The sequence below is a fragment of the Vipera berus genome (genome assembly GCF_964194415.1).
Source record: "Vipera berus genome assembly, chromosome: Z".
Lineage (NCBI taxonomy): Eukaryota > Metazoa > Chordata > Lepidosauria > Squamata > Viperidae > Vipera > Vipera berus.
In genome coordinates this window covers 74984858-75007412 of record NC_138205.1, presented here as the reverse complement: position 1 = coordinate 75007412, position 22555 = coordinate 74984858, and the positions used below count along the sequence as shown (strand labels likewise).

The window sequence follows — 22555 nt, the reverse complement described above, 5'->3', positions numbered from 1 at the left end:
CAAGAATTACCAGAAGTACAGGCAGGATTTCGAAGAGGCAGAGGAACTAGAGACCAAATTGCCAACATACACTGGATCATGGAGAAAGCTAGGCAGTTCCAGAAAAACATCTACTTCTGCTTCATTGACAATGCTAAAGCTTTTGATTGTGTGGATCACAACAAACTGTGGCAAGTTCTTAAAGAGATGGGAGTACCAGACCATCTTATTTGTCTCTTGAGAAACCTATATGTGGGTCAAGAAGCAACAGTGAGAACTGGACACGGAACCACTGATTGGTTCAAAATTGGGAAAGGAGTCCGGCAAAGCTGTATACTATTGCCCTGCCTGTTTAACTTATGTGCAGAGCACATCGTGAGAAAGGCAGAGCTAGATGAATCAAAAGTTGGAATTAAGATTGCTGGGAGAAATATCAACAGCCTAAGATATGCAGATGATACCAGTCTAATGGCAGAAAGTGAAGAGGAACTAAAGAGCCTCTTGTTGTGGGTGAAGAAGGAGAGTGCAAAACTTGGGTTGAAACTTAAAATTAAGAAAACCAAGATCATGGCATCTGGCCCTCTCAATTCCTGGCAAATAGATGGGGAAGAAATGGAGGTAATGACAGATTTTATTTTCCTGGGCTCCAAGATCACCGCAGATGGGGACTGCAGCCAAGAAATTAAAAGATGCTTGCTCCTGGGGAGGAAAGCCATGGCAAATCTAGACAGCACACTAAAAAGCAGAGACATCACCTTGCCATCAGGCTATGGTCTTCCCAGTTGCAATGTATGGCTGTGAAAGTTGGACCATAAGTAAGGCTGAGCACCAAAGAATTGAGGCCTTTGTTGTGCTGGAGAAGACTCCTGCGAGTCCAAGGGACTGCAAGGTGATCAAACCGGTCAGTCCTAAAGGAGATCAACCCTGACTACTCTTTAGAAGGCAGATCCTGAAGTTGAAACTCAAATACTTTGGCCACCTAATAAGAAGGAAGGCCTGGAGGAACATTGTCCATGGGGTCGCGATGGGTTGGACACGACTTTGCAACTATCAATGACAACAACAAGTATATGTATTAGGAACCATAGTTATTACTTGGTTCATAAATACATGGACTGAAATTCCAGTTTTCTTTTTAAGAACAGAAAAAGACAATGTGAAGATTGACTATTACATACTAACATGTTTATTTAATGTTAAATTTCTTATGCACCATTACAACCCTGCACTCGTCCAGATAGTTATTGAAGTAGAGGTTAAGTGAGATATATTATCTGACTCACAATCTACATTATTTTGTTATGATTTCATTATAAAAATAAAAGAAAAGTGAAAAAAACCACTTGTTTAGTCTTGAACTCCTTGAAAGAAGTTTAGGACAGACAAATAAATAATATGATGTTTTGTCAAATTTTTAGTGGGCCACAAGGAGGAAAATCTCTACAACAGGATGGATTCTGGCTTCTAGTATGTATAAGCAGTTCTTCTTTGGATAAGTATTTTTAACAAAGTTTTATCTACAAGAATATATGTATGAATACTGTGCCTCAATTACTAGAATATTTAATATGCATTCTTAGCAAGAATTTTGGTGTAATTATTTGCATATTAATTATGCAAAATCAATCAGTTAGTACAGAGGCTTACATTTTGTGGGTTCTGATCCCCAATAGAATAATGAGTAAATTTGAATGTATCACATTCACTCTTACTCTGCCTGAAATTTCTGCTGCTGGATCCAGGTTCTAGGCTCTTCTTCAATGGCCTTTGCAGTTGCAACAACTTTCCTGAGTCAAAGATGCCAAAGTGACCATCAGTATCAAGACTGATTTGACTTAACCTCATTTTCTCTCTTTTCTGCAAACGATTTTTCCTGAGCTTCTTCCTAGTACGGGGTGTCACACTGAGTGCCAGCTTCAGTGTTGTCCCTCACAACATTTATTTTAATTAAATTTTTATTAATGTGCTTCCTGGATAGTAAAAATATTTCAAAATATTATCTAGGTACAGGAATGGTAAAATAAGATAAGATAAAAGTATATCATATTAGTGTGAATATACATCTAAACTATCTTTTCCATTTGAGAAGTTTCTTGGTTTGAAGGCGTCTTGGTTAGATTTGATTTGTAACTAAATTTATGGGTGTTCTGGTTATTCATGTTTTTCTCTGGAACAATATCAAATCTTCTGCTACCCTTACTTCAACAGTTTAGCAGCAAACAAAACATTACAAGAAAGCCAAGATAAAACAGAAGGTAATTGTATAATTGAATTGTATTATTGGGAATATGTTGGTGTAAGAAGAGTACATAGAGTAGATCAATGGGGGAAACAATCCTTATATCATTTATTTAATAATAACAATCATTTATTAATATATATTTTAAAAATACTGTAGATCAGAAATAAGTTCAGATAAAGTTGAAAGTTGATTGTCTGACTAGATTTATTTCCAATTTTATTATCATTATTATTATTATTATTATTATTATTATTATTATTATTATTATTGTTGTTGTTGTTGTTGTTGTTGTTGTTCTTTCTTTAAAATGTCTTCATTGTTCATTTCTCCTCAGAAAATCTGGTATTTGATTCTTGAAATTTGGTATTAATTTATACTTCAAATGATAATCTTTAGATGGCTATGATTGCTATGAAAATGTATTAAGTAACTGAAAATTGCTAGTTGGACTTCCTTGTAATAAGTTGGACTTCCTTGCATAATAATATTCCATAGTAAGATGGATGCAATCACATTTGAGCTATTTGATTCTTGTTTTCTAAAGTCAACTTTTTCATATCAAGGAGAGCACACTGAAACCATTTGGCCTACTATGAGTTCATATTTGTTTACATTACATAGTTCACAGTTCTCATCTGTGTTTCTCAGAAATTTCTGTAGTGAGGTTTCCCCTTCCAACCAATTACTTCCTGAGCAGAAAATAGATGTATATTTTGTTGTACATTACTTACTTTAGAGAAAGGATAGACATCTGAATTCCATCTAACCCAATTGCATTTTGGAGTTTTTGTCCTGGTCATTTTGAGGCAGGTAGAAGAAAAGTTAGAACACAATCTCTCAAATCAGTTTAACATTGCTTCAGTAACAAACAGGCCTCAAAACAAGCAAAGGAGAAATTATGTCAGAAAATTTGAAGAAGAGACTTCTCTTTATTCTTTCCTTTAGCCATGACTAGCACTTCAGTCGTATTTATAGGGTCCTGTGGGAGGAATTCTCTCCTGGCCACTTCCTTTGGAAGTGGAAATGGATGCATCAGAAGCCAGGAGCTATTTGTAAGATTATTCTACAATGAAAGATAGAACATTCTATATACTAATAACAGCAGAAGAAGGGAAATGATGAAACATGTATCACAATGCTGTGATGAAAATTAGCCCCTTACATACTTGTGTATGATATTGCAATAAAATAACAAAAGGGTGGAACTTGCATCATGACATTTTATACATATTATATTAGTTTTGCAACCTTGTGCAAAAGTCTTTGTGGCCACCTTATAGCTAAAAAACATGTACAGAAAACATTCTACCAATAGAAGTTCAAAAGCAATTTCACATTTACCAAACTGAACGAAAGCTAGTGGAAAAATTGTGGAGTATGTTTACTATCCAAAGTATAACCCTGGCAGCAATGTTACATTTTTGAGATGCTTACTTTTCCACCATTAAGGAATGTCAGTCAGGATAAGCCCAGTCATTTTTCTTCCCAAGATTAAGTATAGCCAGATGTCGCCTGAAGTAGCAGGAATTCGACACTGACAAAAGGTTAGAGTTCTCCATGAGCATGTTGGGTGGAAGTAGACTGGTTTAGGGTATAATAAAAGCTGGGTGGCAGCTCTCATTATACCCTTTTTGAAGAAATAACCAGAAAAGTGGCCGATGAGGAAAGGGAATAGATCTGCTTTTATTTTCCCAACATCTGTCACATAAGCTGATCATCACCCTTCTTAGAGTAGGTATCACAAATGTTTGGTGAAGGTTTACTTTCTGCTCTAAAAATAATCAGATAAATTGATTTTTTTTCCAACCCAAAAAGATTACCATAGGAAAACGAATTTCCAAGTTCTCTGATTGTTTCAATCTTTGAATAAATTGTTTTACTACAATTATGTCTCCTTTCCCAAAGTATAATCCCATAATATTCCAATTTTATTTAAAATTGTCTGGATTATCTATACTTTTGAATGGTGGATAGAATAAAAAGAAATAAAAAATGAAATACATTTTTTGCAGCTCTTTCAACTCCTTTGAGCATGGTACAAATGACTGTGCAAAACTACATGCGGTAGGTTTTTACACATTGTGTTAAACTATCTAATAGGAAATATACACTTGTATTTCAAAATTTCAAAAAAGGAAATGCAGTTAATTATGTAGGAAAGCTCATGATGCCTTAGTGGGGTAAGGGCAGGAAAAATAACACAGTGACAAAAATTAAAAATTCTTAGTATTAAGCTTCATGTGCCATGCATATAATCAGCCAGAGTTGTATGTGAATGTAAATCTAAAGTTTTCTTGCTAAAATATGGATTAATATTTGATGTTAATACAACAAGCAAGTACTACAAGAAGGTTAAGTGATTAATGCCCTCCTTGATGCATATCCATAAGTTCATTAACATAATATAGATTAGACTAAGTACAGTATAGCTCTCTGATAACATTTGTCTGCACTTAAGAAGCTACTGCACAATAATTGCATGGAGAAATAATCACATATTTCTGATTATACACGGCTGGTGGCCATTTCCACAACTTTTACTCTGCTCTTTCTAGCTGATGAAATCATGGCAGAAATATTCATACATGAGTGAGTGCCTATGCACTTACGCTACCATACTGTGTGTTCACACATAAATGTTCCCACTGCAGGACATGTAGCATAAAGAATAATCACTTATGTGCCCCTTCCAAAATCACTGTAAACTTGCATGTTTGCACATGATGTGGGTGTCCTCATGTGCGGTCTTGTCTATTTTTAATTTTGATGGGATTGTGTGTTGAGAAATGCGGCATGTTAATGCAACAAATATTTTTTTCAGACATTGTTTGTTTAAGAATAACAGTAGTGACAGTTGCCAGGTTATTATTTCTTCTTCCCTGCATTTTCTTCACTTGCTCATTCAGTAGTAGGAGTCAGAGCTGGATACTTCTTTTGGGTAGATGTTGTCCAGATGACTTTTGTTTAATTGTGAAAATTCTTCACAATATGGATTTGGAAGATAATAATGCACTCTTCGTTTAATTAGCACAGGTCTGCTCTTTGCTTATAGCAGACACTTCCTGGAGCTCTGATGGGTGTTCTGTTGCTGATTCTTTCTGGGTAATAACCTCTACAAACAAATAAATAAATAGAGTAACTGTACATGTGGGACTTTCTTTCATCCCAACTTCCAGACTTAAGAACAAGTTAGGTGGCTGAGGCTCCTCTGTGAGTTTAAACATAAAAAGAACACATACGGTTTTGTAACTTCACAGGACAATTCTTTTATAATAATATAATAATGATAGTATAGTTATTTCCAGACAATATAGATTTTAGTTTTTATTAGATTTATATACCGTCCTTTCCCGAAGGACTCAGGGTGGTTTACAGGACATTTTAAAATCATACTAATACAAAATAAAAAGTTAAAAGACAAATAAAAGATTAAATTATCCCTGAAAATAAAACCCAGTTAAAATTCTCAGCCTGGGTCAGAGAGCTCAAAGAGCCAAGTCTTCAGGTCTCGGTGGAATGAACATAGGTCAGGGGTAGTCCTGAGCTCCACTGGCAGCTGGTTCCAGAGGGCAGGCGCACCCACAGAAAAGGCCCTCCCCCTGGGTGTTATCCGCCGGCAATCTTTTACTGGCGGCACCCTGAGAAGACCCTCTCTCTGCGAGCGCACTGGACGAAGGGAGCTTGATGCTGGCAGCAGGTGTTCCCTCAAATATCCCGGACCCAAGCCATTTAGGGCTTTATAGGTCATTACCAGCACCTTGAATCTCAATATAACATATAACAATATGTATATAACAATCTCAATATAATCATATAACAAATGATTCTAGTGCTACTTACATGTGTTCTACCCAGGGCCTTGTGACAAGCAACCATAACTATCTAAATGGTAGGTAGTTAAAAAAAAAATCTTCTCCCCATAGGATCCCAAATATATGCCATCTGTCAGAAGCAAAGAAGCTCTGCCACCTTTATAATTAGCATTTACTGGTACCTAACACCTACATTCTAACACCTACTGTAACATACTGTTCCTGAGAATAAATGTGCTTGCATGGTGCTGTTACATGCTTTGCTACTGAACAGCTCTTTCAAAGAATCATTTCTTACTAAAATAAAGATGCAACTGTTTACTCCAGAAAGAAATTATAATGTCATCTCAAAGGACTTCAAGTGTAAACAAATTTCATGCTGCTTTCTCCCATTCTAGTTCCCTGCATTACTTTTCACAAATGCCTGTTCTCTCAAGGTGGAATAATGCCAGCTCACCTCATTCGCTCCTCAGTCCAAAAAGGTCAGTGCTGGCCTAATTTTAATGTTTAGAGCTTTTACATTGTCATCCAGCCAGCTCTAGATACATGAAGGTCCCAAGCACATGGGTACCAGGGAAGGCAAGATGCACATATGTGCATATTGACAAATTGGTTTTTCTTTAGCAGATGTTCTCTTAGGTATCCCTGCGGTCTTTTTATGGTGACAAATGCATCAGATTGTGTACAAGTTATGATTAGAAATATTCAGAATAATTTTTCCCTTTTTGCCCTTGCATGTCTTGTTGTCTAATGGAATGGAGGGATGAAATGGAACAGATTTTTTTGGTGAGTCTCTCACAGTGCTAATTGGAACAAATTGAAACTCAATTAGGAAATATAGTTCTCCTATTGCTACTGATTTTCATGCTGAAACCACATTTCCCCAGATAGCCCAGTGACTGTTCATATCTATAATAATGTGCCAGGTCTCCGAGAAAGCAGAAATACTTTCCTTTGAATCCTTCCTTCCTCTTTCTGCTACTAGAGTACGAAGTTAAATGATTCACTGAGTAGGGGGGGATAAAATTCAACTGCAGGAATAAAGCAGTGCAGTAGATATTGAAAGGAAGGGGTCTGGAGAGACTCTAAATAAAAGAAATCTAATGCAGGAGCATCAGACCCTCTTATGGGTCCAATGGCATGATTACAAAGACAGCAGATTTTGATGTCTTTGAAGTAACCTTAAAACGAGAAGGGGGAATTTGAGGGAAAATAGTTTCTGAGCTCAATCCTAATTCTAAGAGTTCAAATCATTACCCATGATCTAATTGACAAGTTTCCCTAACCAGCAGTCCAGAAATCTGAACCAGTTACATGAAAGAAGTCTTGAGAGCATAAGGAATGAAATCACTTGGTATTTTCTCATTACATTTCAATTAGGGCTTATCATTTCCATACCATCTTAGAAGCTTTCTTCTTAAATTCTGCTGATGATTCTAGAATAAACCCACTCGTGCCTCCTACTAAAAGATCAGATGGCATTTGTGGCCTTTGCACCAGCTTCAGTTTGTGCAACAGCTGCAGCCTTTCCTAGATCAGTCATGAATCCCTGCATTCAGCCACTCAAGCCCTAGTCGTCTCTTGTCTGGATTACTGCAAGGCGCTTTACATGGGACTTGCCAAGGTGTTGGCTATGATTTTTAAAGCCCTCCATGCCATAGGTCCATATTATTTGATGAACCATCTCATCCCACTAAGACAAACCTGCCCTACTCATGCCAACAGAGGGGGCCTGCTGAGAATCCTATCGGTCAAAAAAACTCTGACAGGAAAGAGCCTTCTCTGTTGTAGTGCTGGCCCTCTCTGAAATATCCTGCCCCTCCCCCCAGGTGAGTTTTCCCCCACTCTCCAGGGCATGATGACCTGGCTCTGCCGGTTGGCCTGGGGAGCCAATAGGAGGATATATCACTGGAGGTGGCTACTGGACTAATTATCTGACCTTGCCCCCCCATGCTTTCTGCTGCCCCTCCATCTATCTTCTTTAATTTCATATTATTGTACTTTCATTGTTTATTTTTATTGTTTCATTCCTTTGCTATTGTTACATTTACATCCCCCCCATTTTATATGTTCAGAGTAGTCCCATGGTAAGCTGCGTGGCAAATAAAGACATTCTTGATCAAACTTACTTCCTGATGTCCACATGGGCCCATCAGTACAGCTTTCTTGGGGAAAAATATAGAAGTACTTTGCTGTTACCTTCTTCCAAGATGTTTTTTTTTAAAGTTGATGCTAATCTATTAATCTGAAATTTTATCCAAATAATTTTAGCCTTGTCTTTAATACTAAAAAGCCCCATCACAGGGCTCAGTTATCAGGCTTATAGAAGGAGAACCAATATAGCCAGCTGGTGACACAGGTACAAACAAGGTTATAAGAAATAATGGATCCACAAACCCATTCAATTTTTTTGTTATGGAAGACAGTTGCAAGTTTAAAACAGATCTTTTCACCATTACATAACCAGAGTCTGTAAGTGAGGAAAGCTAAAAGTTCATGTACCTATAGCTCATCTGCGCTTTTCTGAAAAAGTACAGATTTTTGTAGTGTCAATCAGAGTTGTATTGTCTAAATTCTTCGGGGGGGGGCATTGTGTACTTTACTTAGCTGTAAAATAAGTGATATGTACTAAGGATGAACAATTTATCTACCTACATATCTGTCTGTCTATCATCATCATCATCATCATCATCTATCCTTTGAAAATTATTATTTGGACAAGTGCTTTGAATTTTGCCTAAAAGCAAGAACAGAACCTTTTTCCTGTTCATTAAAGCAGCTCTATACTTTTCTAGGCTTTCACTGAAATCAGCTCTTAAAACATTGATATCTATCTATCTATCTATCTATCTATCTATCTATCTATCTATCTATCTATCTATCTATCTATCTATCTATCTATCTATCTCAGAAGCCTGAGAAAGGATGTGGCTAGTTTATTAAGTAGCAGACAGATAGATTATTTTTGACTCATATGTGCATGTTGTCTTCATATGTGTATGCATGTGTGACTATAGACATAGTATTTATAGAGAAGATCAGCCAAGCAAAATATTTTCTATTGATATTTTCCTTATAGTGTCATTGAATGGCTGGATTTCTCAGAAAAGGACCCTGTTGAGGTTTTGCTTGCTTTGGGGTTTGGTGTTGAGGAACCTGATATCTGCACTAAGATTCCTTCTCGCTTCATCAGTTGTCCATCCATTGCTGAAGGAATCAATATCAAAGTATTCATAGAAGCTCAACGACAACGCATGAAAGTTGAAGCTCCCAGTTTACATGGTGAGTGAATAATTGATAGGCTGATCACAGGTTTGAATTTATTATGGAATTGCTGCATTGCCACATTGACAAACATTTGAGATGGTGAATCCACATTATTCTCTGTATTAGCTGTTACTAATCCACTGAAGAAAAATCAGTTTTGTTGAAATTTGAAGAGCAGCACAAAGTCCACTGATGCAGATGTCATTTGTTGTGTATTACTAATTGTTATTTACTTTAGTTAAACAGAAGTTACAGAACTGAGGTAAAACCGCGGCAGCTTTTGACAGCTGTCAAAAGCTGCCGGACGAAACCGCGCAAGCGCCAACCACTGACAGTTCAACACGCGCTACAGATGACAGCTCCGAGCTGTCAAAACCGGACGAACCCGATTGGCGGCGACCACGGCGCGGGAGCAGACTCACCCCTGATTGGTCAATCCGCCGGCAGCTGTCAGTATAAATAGATGTCATGTTCCCTTGTTCCTTGCCTGGTTCAGAATAAAAAGTTAAACTGTTAACTTGCTGTCTCGCCTGCTTCGTGGCTAAAGCACTGGCGACGAAGGTGGGATGCTGCTTGCTTAGCTGAAGTCACTACCTAAGGGGAGAAGAGATTTTTCCCCTTAGCCGAGCTGGTCACTTGCTGAAGTCACTGGAAGTCAAACTTCCATTCAACGCAAGCAGCGACACCCACCATTACAGACAGCATGACGAACCACGGCCACATTCGAGAATTCGATACCCGCCACCCAGAAGGCTGGGAATCGCATCTGGGCCAGGTAGAAGGGTACCTGGTAGTAAAGAAGATCACAGATGACCGGGCCAAGGCGGCCGCCCTCCTCTGGCTCAGCGGCCCCGCTGTTTATGATGCCGCTGTGGGGATCTTCACCCCGGAGCCGGTCGCCACCATCTCCTATGCAGACCTCACTGAGGGGCTGAGTAAATACTTCATGCCCCTCAAGTCAGAACTCTACTGGAGAGTGAACTTCGCTCGGAAACTCCAGCTTCCTGACGAGCCAGCAAATGACTTCATAACCAGGGTCAGGCATGCCGCACGTCGGTGCCGGTTCCCGGATTTGGAAGACCGAATCCGGGACCAGATTGTCATAGGGCTTAAGGACGAACGGCTGAGGAAGAAGCTGATCGCCAAGCCTGAAATGACAATGACCGATGTGGCTAGAGAAGTCATCGCATACGAAGACTGCCACGGAGACGACCGACGGGTACCGGACAGCGGACCACGGGGGTCCGTGCACCAGGAAGACGGCAGGTTCAGCGGTTCTGAGGACGACGACGGCCCCACAGATATAGACGCGGTGCAACGGCGGTTTGAGAAACTGAGGATGCAACGCAACTACAGGGGGGGCCCTGCCAACAATCAGAGGGGGGCCAACTTCCCGACAAACAGGGCGAAGTGTGCCAGCTGCGGCGGAAGCCACCCTAGGGCAACGTGCCGGTTCCGCAGTGCCAAATGCCACGGGTGCGGGAAGACAGGCCACCTCAAAGCAGTGTGCCGCAGCCGGAGCCGGGAAAACCTGCACGATCTGGAGGTGACAGCCGAAGGTATGGCCCCATATACACGCAGAGCTAGGCACAGCCCCAGGACCCCAGTGTCCAACGTAAGGGGGAGGGCGGAGAAACATACAGTCCACAGCATTCTTAAGCCCAAAATCAAGGTGGACGTACGGATTCAGGGAATTCCCTGTGAGATGGAGGTGGACTCTGGGTCCTCCGTCTCACTAATCTCTTGGCAAACGTACAGGGACATTTGTAACCGTAGTAAGGAAGGACCCGCCCTTAGACCCACTAAACTCCGCCTAGCCGACTTCCAGAAAACGCCCATTAAACTCCGGGGAAAAGCTTCCGTCTCCGTAGAGTTCAAAAAATTTAAAGGATCCCTTCCTATTTTGGTGACCCAAGAAAACAGAATAAGCCTGCTAGGATTAGACTGGTTTGAGGCACTAGGAATAGCGTTGACAGGTGTCAACGCCATTCAGCTGTCAAAATTGGAATCCGTCTGCCGTCAATTCGCGGACGTTTTTGACAGCTCACTAGGGAAATACACGGGACCGCCCGTATCACTTAAACTGAACCCAAATGTGATGCCTGTCAGAATCAAGGCCAGAAGGGTTCCCTTCGCTTTGAGGGAAAAAATAGAAGCGGAGCTCGACAGATTAACAAACTTAGGGGTCCTCGAACCGGTAGAAGGGGCCGAGTGGGAGACACCCATAGTGACCCCAGTTAAACCAAACGGCCAAATAAGATTATGCGCCGATTATAAAGCGACCCTCAACCTCGCTTTAAACGCACATGCCTACCCGGTCCCGGCTGTCAAAGACATCCTCGCGGCCATTAAGTCAGGCGCCATATTTGCCAAATTAGACTTGGCGCAGGCGTATTTACAGTTGCCTGTCACCCCTGACACTGCTTTGGCTCAAACAATAGTCACCCACAAGGGAGCATTCAAAATTAATCGCCTTCAATTTGGCATCTCTGCAGCCCCGGGAATCTTCCAGGAAATCATGGAGAAAACACTTAAGGGAATCCCCGGGGTCTGCCCATATTTTGATGACGTCCTAATTGCAGGGGAATCAGAAAATGACCTGGCTGACAAACTAACTAAGGTACTCCTAAGGTTCAGGAAGGCTGGTCTCAAATTAAAAAAAGACAAATGCTCCATCGGGGTGCCCTCAACAGAGTTCTTAGGGTTTAAAATAGACGCTAAGGGAATTCACCCCACTGACACAAAAATTAAAGCTATCAAAACAGCACCGACCCCCAAAAACAAACAAGAACTTCAGGCTTTCTTAGGGTTAGTCAACTTTTACCACACCTTCCTTCCGCATAAAGCCTCCATTGCAGAACCCTTACATAGATTACTAGACAAGGGCAAACCCTGGACGTGGACCCCTGAGCATGATAAGAGTTTTAACTCCCTAAAAAACTTACTCTCCAGCAGCACAACCGTAGCCCTTTTTAACGAACAGCTGCCCTTATGTCTCGCCTGTGATGCCTCCCCGTACGGCATCGGAGCGGTCCTAAGCCATTTAACTACAGAAGGAATACAGACCCCTATAGCGTTCTATTCGAGAACGTTGTCAAAACCTGAGCGGAATTACGCTCAAATCGATAAAGAGGCTCTAGCTATAGTGGCCAGCGTAAAAAAATTTCATGATTACCTGTATGGTCGACCATTTACTATTTATACTGACCATAAGCCCCTATTAGGACTCTTTACAGTAAACAGGCTAACACCACAAATATTATCTCCCCGCATCCTGAGATGGTCTACATTTCTATCAGCCTATTCATACAAACTAGAATACAGGCCAGGGAAAACCATGGCCCATGCAGACGGCCTGAGCAGACTGCCGCAGCCAATTGTTGACCCAGACCCAGCACCAGCTGGAAGGATACTGGCTATCTCAGAACTGCCAGAATGCCCCTTAACTGTCAAAGATATCTCCGCAGCTACCGCGGGAGACAAAATCCTAGGCAGAGTCCTAGGCTATGTCACAACGGGCTGGCAATATGCACCCCAGGAACCACAATTCCAACCTTACTTCTTAAAACAAAAGGAATTATCCACCCATCAGGGATGTCTTTTATGGGGCTGCAGAGTAATCATCCCTGACAAACACAGGCTTAAGGTGCTAGATAGCCTCCACGAAGGGCACCCGGGCACCGTCAAAATGAAGGCTCTGGCCAGGAGCTATGTGTGGTGGCCAGGTATAGACAAACACATTGAGGCACACGTAGCTGGCTGCTATTCCTGCCAGCTAGCTAGAGCAGCTCAGCCACAGGCGCCCGTACATAGATGGGAAACGACAAAGTCACCTTGGTCCCGCATTCATATAGATTATGCAGGTCCGTTCCAGGGACAATCGTTCCTAATTGTCGTAGACAGCTTTTCAAAATGGCTTGAAGTGGCGCCGGTAGCCAATACAACCTCCTCGGCCACTATACAAGTTTTAAGGGGATTATTCGCCACACACGGCCTCCCTGATGTTATAGTTTCCGATAACGGGCCCCAATTTACCTCCTACGAATTCCAGAGTTTCACAACGGCGAACTCTATTAGGCACACCACCTCGGCTCCCTTTCACCCATCCTCGAACGGCTTGGCAGAGGTGATGGTAAAATCAACCAAGGAGGCCCTGCGCAAGATCATCTCCGGCAACTGGCACCAACGACTGGCACAATTTCTTCTCTCCCAACACACCACGCCTTGCACAACTACCGGAAAGTCCCCAGCAGAGCTTCGCTGGGGCAAAAGATTGACCACCAGACTGGACCGTCTCCACCCAGACAGATCCCCTCCAGACCCAGACCTACCCCTCCATCATAGAACTCTCACCACTGGGCAAGCTGTCTGGGCGAGAAACTACGGGGGAGGAAACAAATGGACACAAGGGGTGGTCATCGAACAAACAGGCCCTTTGTCTTACATCATTGACATCGGACAAAATATACACATCCGCAGACACATAGACCAACTACGCCAACGCAGTCCTCAAACTATAGGGGGAAGGGGTGACGACGAAATACCGACAGAAGCACCGGCGCAAAGACTGGCACGACAGGACTTCCCTGATCGGAGCATACCAGTTCAACACCCCACTCCAATTTACGCAGATCCTGCAGAGCCAAACCCCCCACCCCCGGAACCGACCCAAGAGGCGCCAAGAGAACCAGAACATACTACCGAGGCTACCCCCCGGCGCTCCGAGAGATTAAAGAAACCTCCCACATACCTGAAAGACTATGAATGGGGAAAACCAAAGAAGAAACAGTTGGGGTAAAATCAACTCAATCAGAGGGAGGGGGAAGGGGTGTTGTGTATTACTAATTGTTATTTACTTTAGTTAAACAGAAGTTACAGAACTGAGGTAAAACCGCGGCAGCTTTTGACAGCTGTCAAAAGCTGCCGGACGAAACCGCGCAAGCGCCAACCACTGACAGTTCAACACGCGCTACAGATGACAGCTCCGAGCTGTCAAAACCGGACGAACCCGATTGGCGGCGACCACGGCGCGGGAGCAGACTCACCCCTGATTGGTCAATCCGCCGGCAGCTGTCAGTATAAATAGATGTCATGTTCCCTTGTTCCTTGCCTGGTTCAGAATAAAAAGTTAAACTGTTAACTTGCTGTCTCGCCTGCTTCGTGGCTAAAGCATCATTACTGTTGTATTTTTAAAAAGAAAAGAAAAAAGTGCATCAAACAAACTTAATCAGTTGTCCTTTTATCATCTAGCTCCTTGTTCCAACTTCTGTACTACATGAAGAAGATGCACGTACAGGTTCATGGGTTGATAATAACTCAGTTATTCTGACTGAATAAAATTCCAGGATGTTAATGTCATCATGCTATTAAATTAGTATTCTGTTGTGCACTAAAATACAAACAATATATGAATAAATTCCAGTGCAAAATAAAATAGTAAAAAGCTGGAAAGTGCCAGAATGATTCTTTATTACATATCAGTTATTTATACTGCTTCATAAATAAGATCAGCTACTTTGGAGTGTCAATAGCTGGATAGAAATTTGGGATGGAGTATTTTTAAAAAGGGCCCTTGGAATATATCCCTGGAATATATGCTTCTTTATAAAGCAGGATTAAGGATGAAATGGTTAGAATGCAGTATTGCAGGCTAATTCTGTCGACTGCCAGGAATTTGATCATCACTAGCTCAAGGTTGACTCAGCCTTCCATCTTTCCGAGATCGGTAAAATGAGGACCCAGATTGTTGGGGGCAATATGCTGATATTGTAAATTGCTTAGAAATTTCTGTAAAGCACTGTAAAGTGGTATACACATCTAAGTGCTAAGGAATGTGTTTAGCAGCTTTTAATAAAGAGTAGAAATCAAGAATTTCACCAATTTCTGTTACATCCTCCCCAGAATCTTTCTCAAAAGAAACACCAATACAATCATAATCATACCACAGAATATTAAATTTGTCAATCTGAATAAGCTTTAAAAATGAATGAAACTGATGTGTATGCCAGTCCATGAGGATTGATCTCTTTATTTCTATGTAAAATTATTTCATAGAAACTAAGAATATTGACTCATATTCTGTGATTTCCAAGGATTACTATAATAAAATATTCATTGTTAATAAATATTGTAAAAGATACTTGGATCATAGACACTTAAACTGACATAAATCCACTAAACTAAATTATAGCATGTACATATGGAAGTGATACCAAATTAAAGATATTTTCCATTTCATTTGCATAATATTGAAAAATGTCTGATTCTATTTCTCTGAGCAAGCATGAGGGCATAGAATATTAAAAAAATTTCCAATTACTCCTTAAAAAATATCTATCGCAAAGATCCCAATCTTCCTAGCCTTGCTTGGTCCCATATATTCCAGTCAGGGATCAGGATATATTTTAAACACTCATGTTATTCCCCCCCCCCAACTGAATCTCCTTTAGTGTTAAAAGCCTTGAAAGTTTTTGCCCTAATTAAACTAAATAAGGTTTGTTTAATTTTTCTCAATTTTAAGGGCGCTTTCGACAACTGGAAATATTGGATCACGTGACTAGTGCTTTTTCCACTCTGCTGAGTCACACGAGTACCAGGGAACAGAAAATAGAAGAAGGAAAAAGAGAAGAGAAGGCCAGAATTAATATTCCAAAAGGCAAGCCACAGGCCAAGAAGAGAAGAATAGGTCAGGTCTTGAGAAAAATATCGAGGCAAACACATGAATCTCAAGCCTATCAAAATGCTGGTATATGTAAAACCCAAGAAGACCACTTTGCTGCTGATAATCTACATTTGGTGAATAGGACAGGATTATCTGACAGTGCTGCATTAATCTCTCTAAAAGAACTGTTGCCAAATGAGGAAGAGGAAGAGGGGATGATTATACCCCAATCTGCACAATTCATAGCCACTAAAACTTGGAGGTTGCCTCAACTATTGTTAAAAGAGCCCCACTTTCCTTCCAAGTCTGACATTCTCAGTAAAGAAAGATCCCACAAGGAGCACAATTTGCTTTTAACTCATACTCTCAGGAGATTATCTGGAATCAGCTGCAAGCCTTCAGATTCCTTTGAAATGGAAGAGGTAAGTCCAAATGCTATATGTTGGCTTACTGTAGATAGGAAATAGTGATACTTGGGTTAAAGAATGGAAGCTAAAGCAAATAGCCCATTCCAAATAAGTATGATTATTGTTGTGTAGTGAGTTCGTTGCGCAGGAATGGAGAAGAGGCAAGTGAGTTCAGCAATGGTCATGTTTATTTGCTTGCAGGTTCTGAACTGAGAACTGGGCTGCAGCCTGCAGTAATTTATAGCATGGCCTCTAGGCGGCAGCCAATAAAGCAACCCATTGCCGCCTAGGGGCAGCCAATAGCAGCACTGGAGACAGGGAGTCTGAGTTGCTGGAGAGCCGTTAGCTAGCTCCAGCTTACCACGTGGTGTTACAATTGAGACCAATACATAACACCCCTCCACTCTTAGAACAGACAACATCATAGCAACAATTAGCAAAACAATACAAGTTACACGATTTAACATCATAGCAACAGTTAGGCAAGTTACACAATTTTAACACCAGAATGAATAGGCTTCCATTAACAGCACACTGTTAACAATATCATAGTTCCATTATTGTTTCAATAAAGCAACAAATCAATAGTACAGACAACATTATAGTTCCTTTATTTTACAATATAATCTGCTAGATACGTAGGAGGCTTGCGTGCCCTTGTGGAACGCCTCAGGGTTCCAGTCACTTTCTGGTCTACCAACTTACCCATTGGGCCAGGCAGACCAGTGTCCCTTAATGCACTTAGTCAAAGGAATTAGGTGCTCTCTGACTGGCCTCTCCGGGTCGGCCCACCCCAGAGTCAGATTGTTCAGCAGAGTTGGCACAGTGGTTGTTAAAATCTGGTTGGCTTGCTCCGTCAGGGGATCCATGTTGTACTTCTGGACTCCCCTCCTCTATGCCCAATTCCTCATTGCTTATGAAGGAAGAGTCTTGATAGTCCATGTGTGGGCTGGCTTGGCTGCAAGTTTGGGGACTTTGGGAGGGACTTATGATGCAGTCCTCGCTTAGTGGCCATTCTGAAAACTGTTTTCTGAGTTGATCAATGTGGCATCTGATGACTCACCTGCCCTCCCTCCAGTCCCACTTCATAAGAGAGGGGACCAGATGATTTGGTAATTTTACCAGTAACCCACAGATTCCCATGTCCATAGTTTCTGGCCCATACCCAATTGCCCACTTGCAGCCCCCTTGGGGGTTTTGGTTGAGAGGCTTCTGCTGCCACTCTATCTGGAAGCAACCTGTCCAGTTTAGTGATCAGTCACCTCCCCCAACAAAGTTCTGCAGGACTTTTGCCTGTAGCAGTACAGGGCGTAGAATGCTGGCAGAATAAAAAAAATCTGCCAGTCTGTGATGCCAGTCCCCTGTTACTATGCATTAAATGACTCCTTCATGGTCCTCACCATACGTTCTGCTTGACCATTAGAGGATGAGTGAAAAGGAGCAGACGTTGCATGTCTGATAAGATTTGCTCTTAGGAAGGCCTTAAATTCAGCAGCAGTGAATTGGGCCCCATTGTCTGAAACTAAGATATCTGGCAACCCATGTGTGGCAAAGAGTTTTCTCAGCACCTGGATGGTCCTAGCAGTAGTCATGTTTGCAACTGGGATTACTTCAAGCCATTTGGAGTGGCTGTCTACTACTATGAGGAAGAGCTGCCCCTGAAAGGGCCCAGCGTAGTCTATGTGAATTCTAGACCAGGGAGTGTGAGTCTCCTCCCACCTGTGAACTGGAGCATGTGGCATTTCAGGCCTAGATTGCTGGCATGTATAACATCCATGTACCTGTGCCTCAATGTCCTTGTCTAGACATGGCCACCAAAGGTAGCTTCTTGCTAAAGCTTTCATTCTGACAATGCCTGGATGGCCTTCATGTAGTGACTGTAAAACTCTATCTCTCAGTGATGAGGGAATTATGACTCTGTTCCCCCATAGGATGCACCCCTTGTGAGCTGATAGCTCGTGTCTTCTAACTAAAAGTAACTGTGGAACTCAGAGCCTGGGTTTTTATCTAACCATCCCATGTGTACCCATGAAAGCACTCTACTAAGTGTTTTATCAGTAGCTGTTTCTGCAGCTATGACCCCAGCGTGGAGGGGAAATTCTGGCAGGTCCTGAATGGACAGAATTCTGACCGCAGGGGCTGGGTCTGGTTCTGTTAGTGGCAGTGGGAGTCTGCTCAGGCCATCAGCATGGCCCATTTCTTTGCTGGGTTTGTGAACCAGCTTAAATATGTATGCAGACAGGAAAATAGACCAATTCAGCATTCTTGGGGAAAGAATGTGGGAAGTTTGTTTGTCTGTTGTGAAGAGTCCCAGTAGTGGTTTGTGGTCTGTGAAGACCGTGAAGTCTCTGCCATATAAATAGTCATGGAATTTTTTAATTCCTGCTACAATGGCTAAGGCCTCTTTGTCAATTTGAGCGTAGTTATGCTCAGCAGAGGACAGTGTCCTTGAATAAAATGCAATAGGGTCTTGTGTTCTATTCTTTTCTAAATGACTCAAGACTGCTCCCACCCCATAAGGAGATGCATCACATGCTAAACAGACTGGTTTAGACTCCCTAAAATGAGTTACAGTAGATTTAACTGACAATAGTGCCTTTAGGTCCTGGAAACTTTTCTCGTGAATGCTGGTCCATTTCCATGGAGCTTTTTTATCTAGGAGCCTGTGAAGAGGCTCTGCCAATGTGGCCTTGTTAGGCAGAAATGCATGGTTAGAAATTGAGGAGGGCCAAGAATACTTGTAGCTCTCCTTTGGATTTAGGACTAGGAGCTAATTGAATGGCCTTCACTTTGGATTCAGCAGGGTGAATACCATTAGCATCAATTCAAAATCCCAGAAATTCAGTTGAAGAAACCCCAATACTACATTTAAAGGTAAAGTAAAGGTAAAGGTTCCCCCGCACATGCGTGCTAGTCGTTTCCGACTCTAGGGGCCGGTGCTCATCTCCGTTTCAAATCCGAAGAGCCAGTGCTTGTCTGAAGATGTCTCCGTGGTCATGTGGCCGGCATGACTAGACGCCAAAGGCGCACAGAACGCTGTTACCTTCCCACCATAGTGGTCCCTATTTTTCTACTTGCATTTTTACATGCTTTCAAACTGCTAAGTTGGCAGAAGCTGGGACAAGTAACAGGCGCTCACTCTGTTACGCGGCACTCGGGATTCGACCCGCCAAACCACCGACCTTCTGATCGACAAGCCTTTGTAGGACAGCTCTGAGCCTGCTGGCTAATACCTCTGTAGATTCTCCAGCAATTAGTACATCATCAAAATAAGGGCAAACACCCTGAATGCCTTTAAGTGTACGTTCCATGATTCACTGGAAAATGCCTGGAGCAACACTAACCCCAAATTGTAAACGCTTCACTTTGAAAGAACCCTGTGAGTCTTGATCGTCTGAGCTGCAGCTGTGGCCTCATCGACCGGCAATTGCTGATAGGCCTATGCCAAATCTAACTTTGCGAAAATAGTGCCCCCTTGTAAAGAAGCTAAAATGTGGTTCACCACTGGGACAGGGTATGCATGTTGCTTAAGGGCTTTGTTAATAGTACATTTATAGTCTGCACATATTCTAATTTCTCCACTGGCCTTGAGTAGTGTGACTATAGGAGTTTCCCACTCCCCACCATCAACTGGTTGTAAAATGCCCTGTTCTACAAGCTTGTCTATTTCAGTGTCAATTTTACGTTTGAGGACAAAAGGGAACCTTCGAGGCTTAACCCTAATGGGGACCACGCTGGGATCCAGCTTGAATGAAATAGGCGGGCCTGTGTAGGTTCCTAGGGCTGAATCAAATACGTCTGCAAAGTCCTTGCAAACTGATGTTAGATTCACAGCTTGTGTCCGGTTGATACCGGTTACTTGAATGCCTAAAGCATCAAACTAATTGAGTCCTATTAGACTCGTTCTCTGGCCCCCTACTACTATGACATCCAGGTGTCCATAAAACCCTTTAAATTTTACAGCCAAGGTGGCTTCCCCTTTAACTTTGACTTTAGCACTTTGAAAATCAGTTAAAATTATGTCGGAGGGCCTTAGCTTGGCTCATTTTCTACTGCGACTGCACATGAAATTAAATGTGTCCAGGGAAATAATGGAGACAGCTGAGCCTGTGTCCAACTCCATTTTACAGGGGAGGCCTTGTAGCTCCACCTGAAGTTTAATTTTTGGTTTGAGGGGGCATCGGTCCCCAGTGTGGCATACACTTCTGCAGCTTTTACAAAACCCCACACTAAATGGTCCCTGGGCCCCGGTACCTCTCCTGGTCGGATCTTCCGATTAGTGTTTCAGTGGCCGGTCCCTCTGGCGAGCTCTGCAAACTGCTGCAATGTGGCTGGTTTTGCCGCAGGCCCTGCACATGCTGACCGGAATCTGCAATCAGCATGTTGGTGGCTGCCGCCACAACCTTTACATCTAGGTAAGAGAACTGCCTTGTAAGGAGTCTCTTGTTGCTTGCTGCTGTGGTGCTGTACATCAGGCTGCTTGTGTAGCTTGTTGACTTCAGCATCTTCTTCCTCTGATGATTCCTCTGAGCATTTGGCATTCTCGTGGTGGACTGTTTCTTCGTGTTTTGTCGTTTTGGCAGGCTGGACTGTTTGGACTGCACCCACGGTGGCTTCGTCTGCCATGAGTTCATCCTGGGCTTCAGTGAAGGTTAAATTCGGTCTAGCAAACAGTCTTTGCTGCAGCGTTTGGTTCCATAGGCCGCAGATGAACCAGTCTTGCAGTCGCTCTTCAACGTCCGCAAATTTACACAGGCATGCAGCCTGCCTCCAGGCCGCGTTGTATTCTGACACGGTCTCACCGGGCTGCTGCATTCGCTGTTCTAATTTGTAATGCCAAGCAATCACCGACATCTTTGGCTGGAAATGTTCTCCTAGGTTCTTCTTAAGCTCAGTGTAGGAGACTGACTCCAGCGGCGTCGGGGTGAACAGATTTTTGGCCAGGTCAAATGTGGCTGGGCAGCACACACAGAGCAGCATGGTGGCCTTCAGCCCATCTTCTGTGACCTGATTTGCCTGGAGGTAGTTTTCTACCTGGGACAAGTAGGATGGCCATCCCTCCAGACGCTTGGTATCAAACTCTCGCAGCCTTCCGACCTTAGGCATTCTTCAGGTCTTCTCGGCTGGTTCCTGCATCTTCTGATCCTGCTTCTCTGATGCCCAGGGACTGATCCACTGAGCACGTGGTTGCTAGTGTGTCTGGCTAGCCAACCGAAGGGGGGGGAAATATCTTTACCCACCAGGCATGCGCTGCCTCTCCCCTAGTGAACTTCATCTCTTTCGGAGAAGCAGGATCCCATCCTCATCACCAGTGTTGTGTAGTGGGTTCATTGTGCAGGAATGGAGATGAGACAAGTGAGTTCAGCAATGGTCATGTTTATTTGCTTGCAGGATCTGAACTGAGAACTGGACTGTAGCCTGCAGCAATTTATAGCCTGGCCCCTAGGTGGTAGCCAATAGGTTTAAAGCAACCTATTGCCACCTAGGGGCAGCCAATAGCAGCACTGGAGACGGGGAGTCTGAGTTGCTGGAGAGCCGTTAGCTAGCTCCAGCTTACCACATGGTGTTACAATTGAGCCCAATACATAACAATTATATCACAGTTTTGCTTCTCAATTACTCCACAGAAGGGGAGTATAAAAGGTGGTTTGTAACACTTTATTCCAAACCTATCATATTCTCTGCAAAATAAGCTATTATGGCTCATTTCTTTTTTAGAGATGCTTAAAGTATCGAACAGATTAGAGGTTGGATCTAGTTTGTACACTAATGGAAGATCTAAGAGTCATTGGGCATAGATATGATGCTCAGTGACACATTTTGAACAGTGTGTCATGGCCTGAACACTAAATTGCTTTTTATCAATTCAAAAGCATCTTCAAGAGCACATAGAAAAAGAAAAAAAAATCAAGTGAATGACTGTGACTCTACAGTCAAAGCCCCACACCTTTTTAAAATGTATCACATGTGATACATGTAAAAAAGTGGAATGTCATATATTTATGACTACCATCTTGACGATTTTACCCCCTCCCCTTTCAGACATTGTCAGAATGTCTGATTAATGCAGAAATACCAGGTATTAAAAACCTCTTTCTTCACTTCACTATTTTAGCTGCTGAAAGTTTGTCTTCTACCCACCTACATAACTCAATGCTCTGATCACCAAAATGGCTGCAGTGAAAGC

General features: G+C 42.4%; 1 protein-coding gene across 1 annotated transcript in view; it reads left to right on the top strand.

Moving 5' to 3' along the window:
- The window catches only part of ITPRID1 (ITPR interacting domain containing 1), a gene marked incomplete at both ends in the record, with an annotated part of 99994 nt that overhangs the window by 42806 nt on the left and 34633 nt on the right, over nt 1-22555 (top strand). The window contains 5 exons of the mRNA XM_081346234.1: nt 2188-2234; nt 4234-4285; nt 6432-6515; nt 9113-9315; nt 15821-16383. Of these exons, the coding sequence (XP_081202360.1) occupies nt 2188-2234; nt 4234-4285; nt 6432-6515; nt 9113-9315; nt 15821-16383 (949 nt within the window). The remainder of the gene's footprint in view (nt 1-2187; nt 2235-4233; nt 4286-6431; nt 6516-9112; nt 9316-15820; nt 16384-22555) is intronic.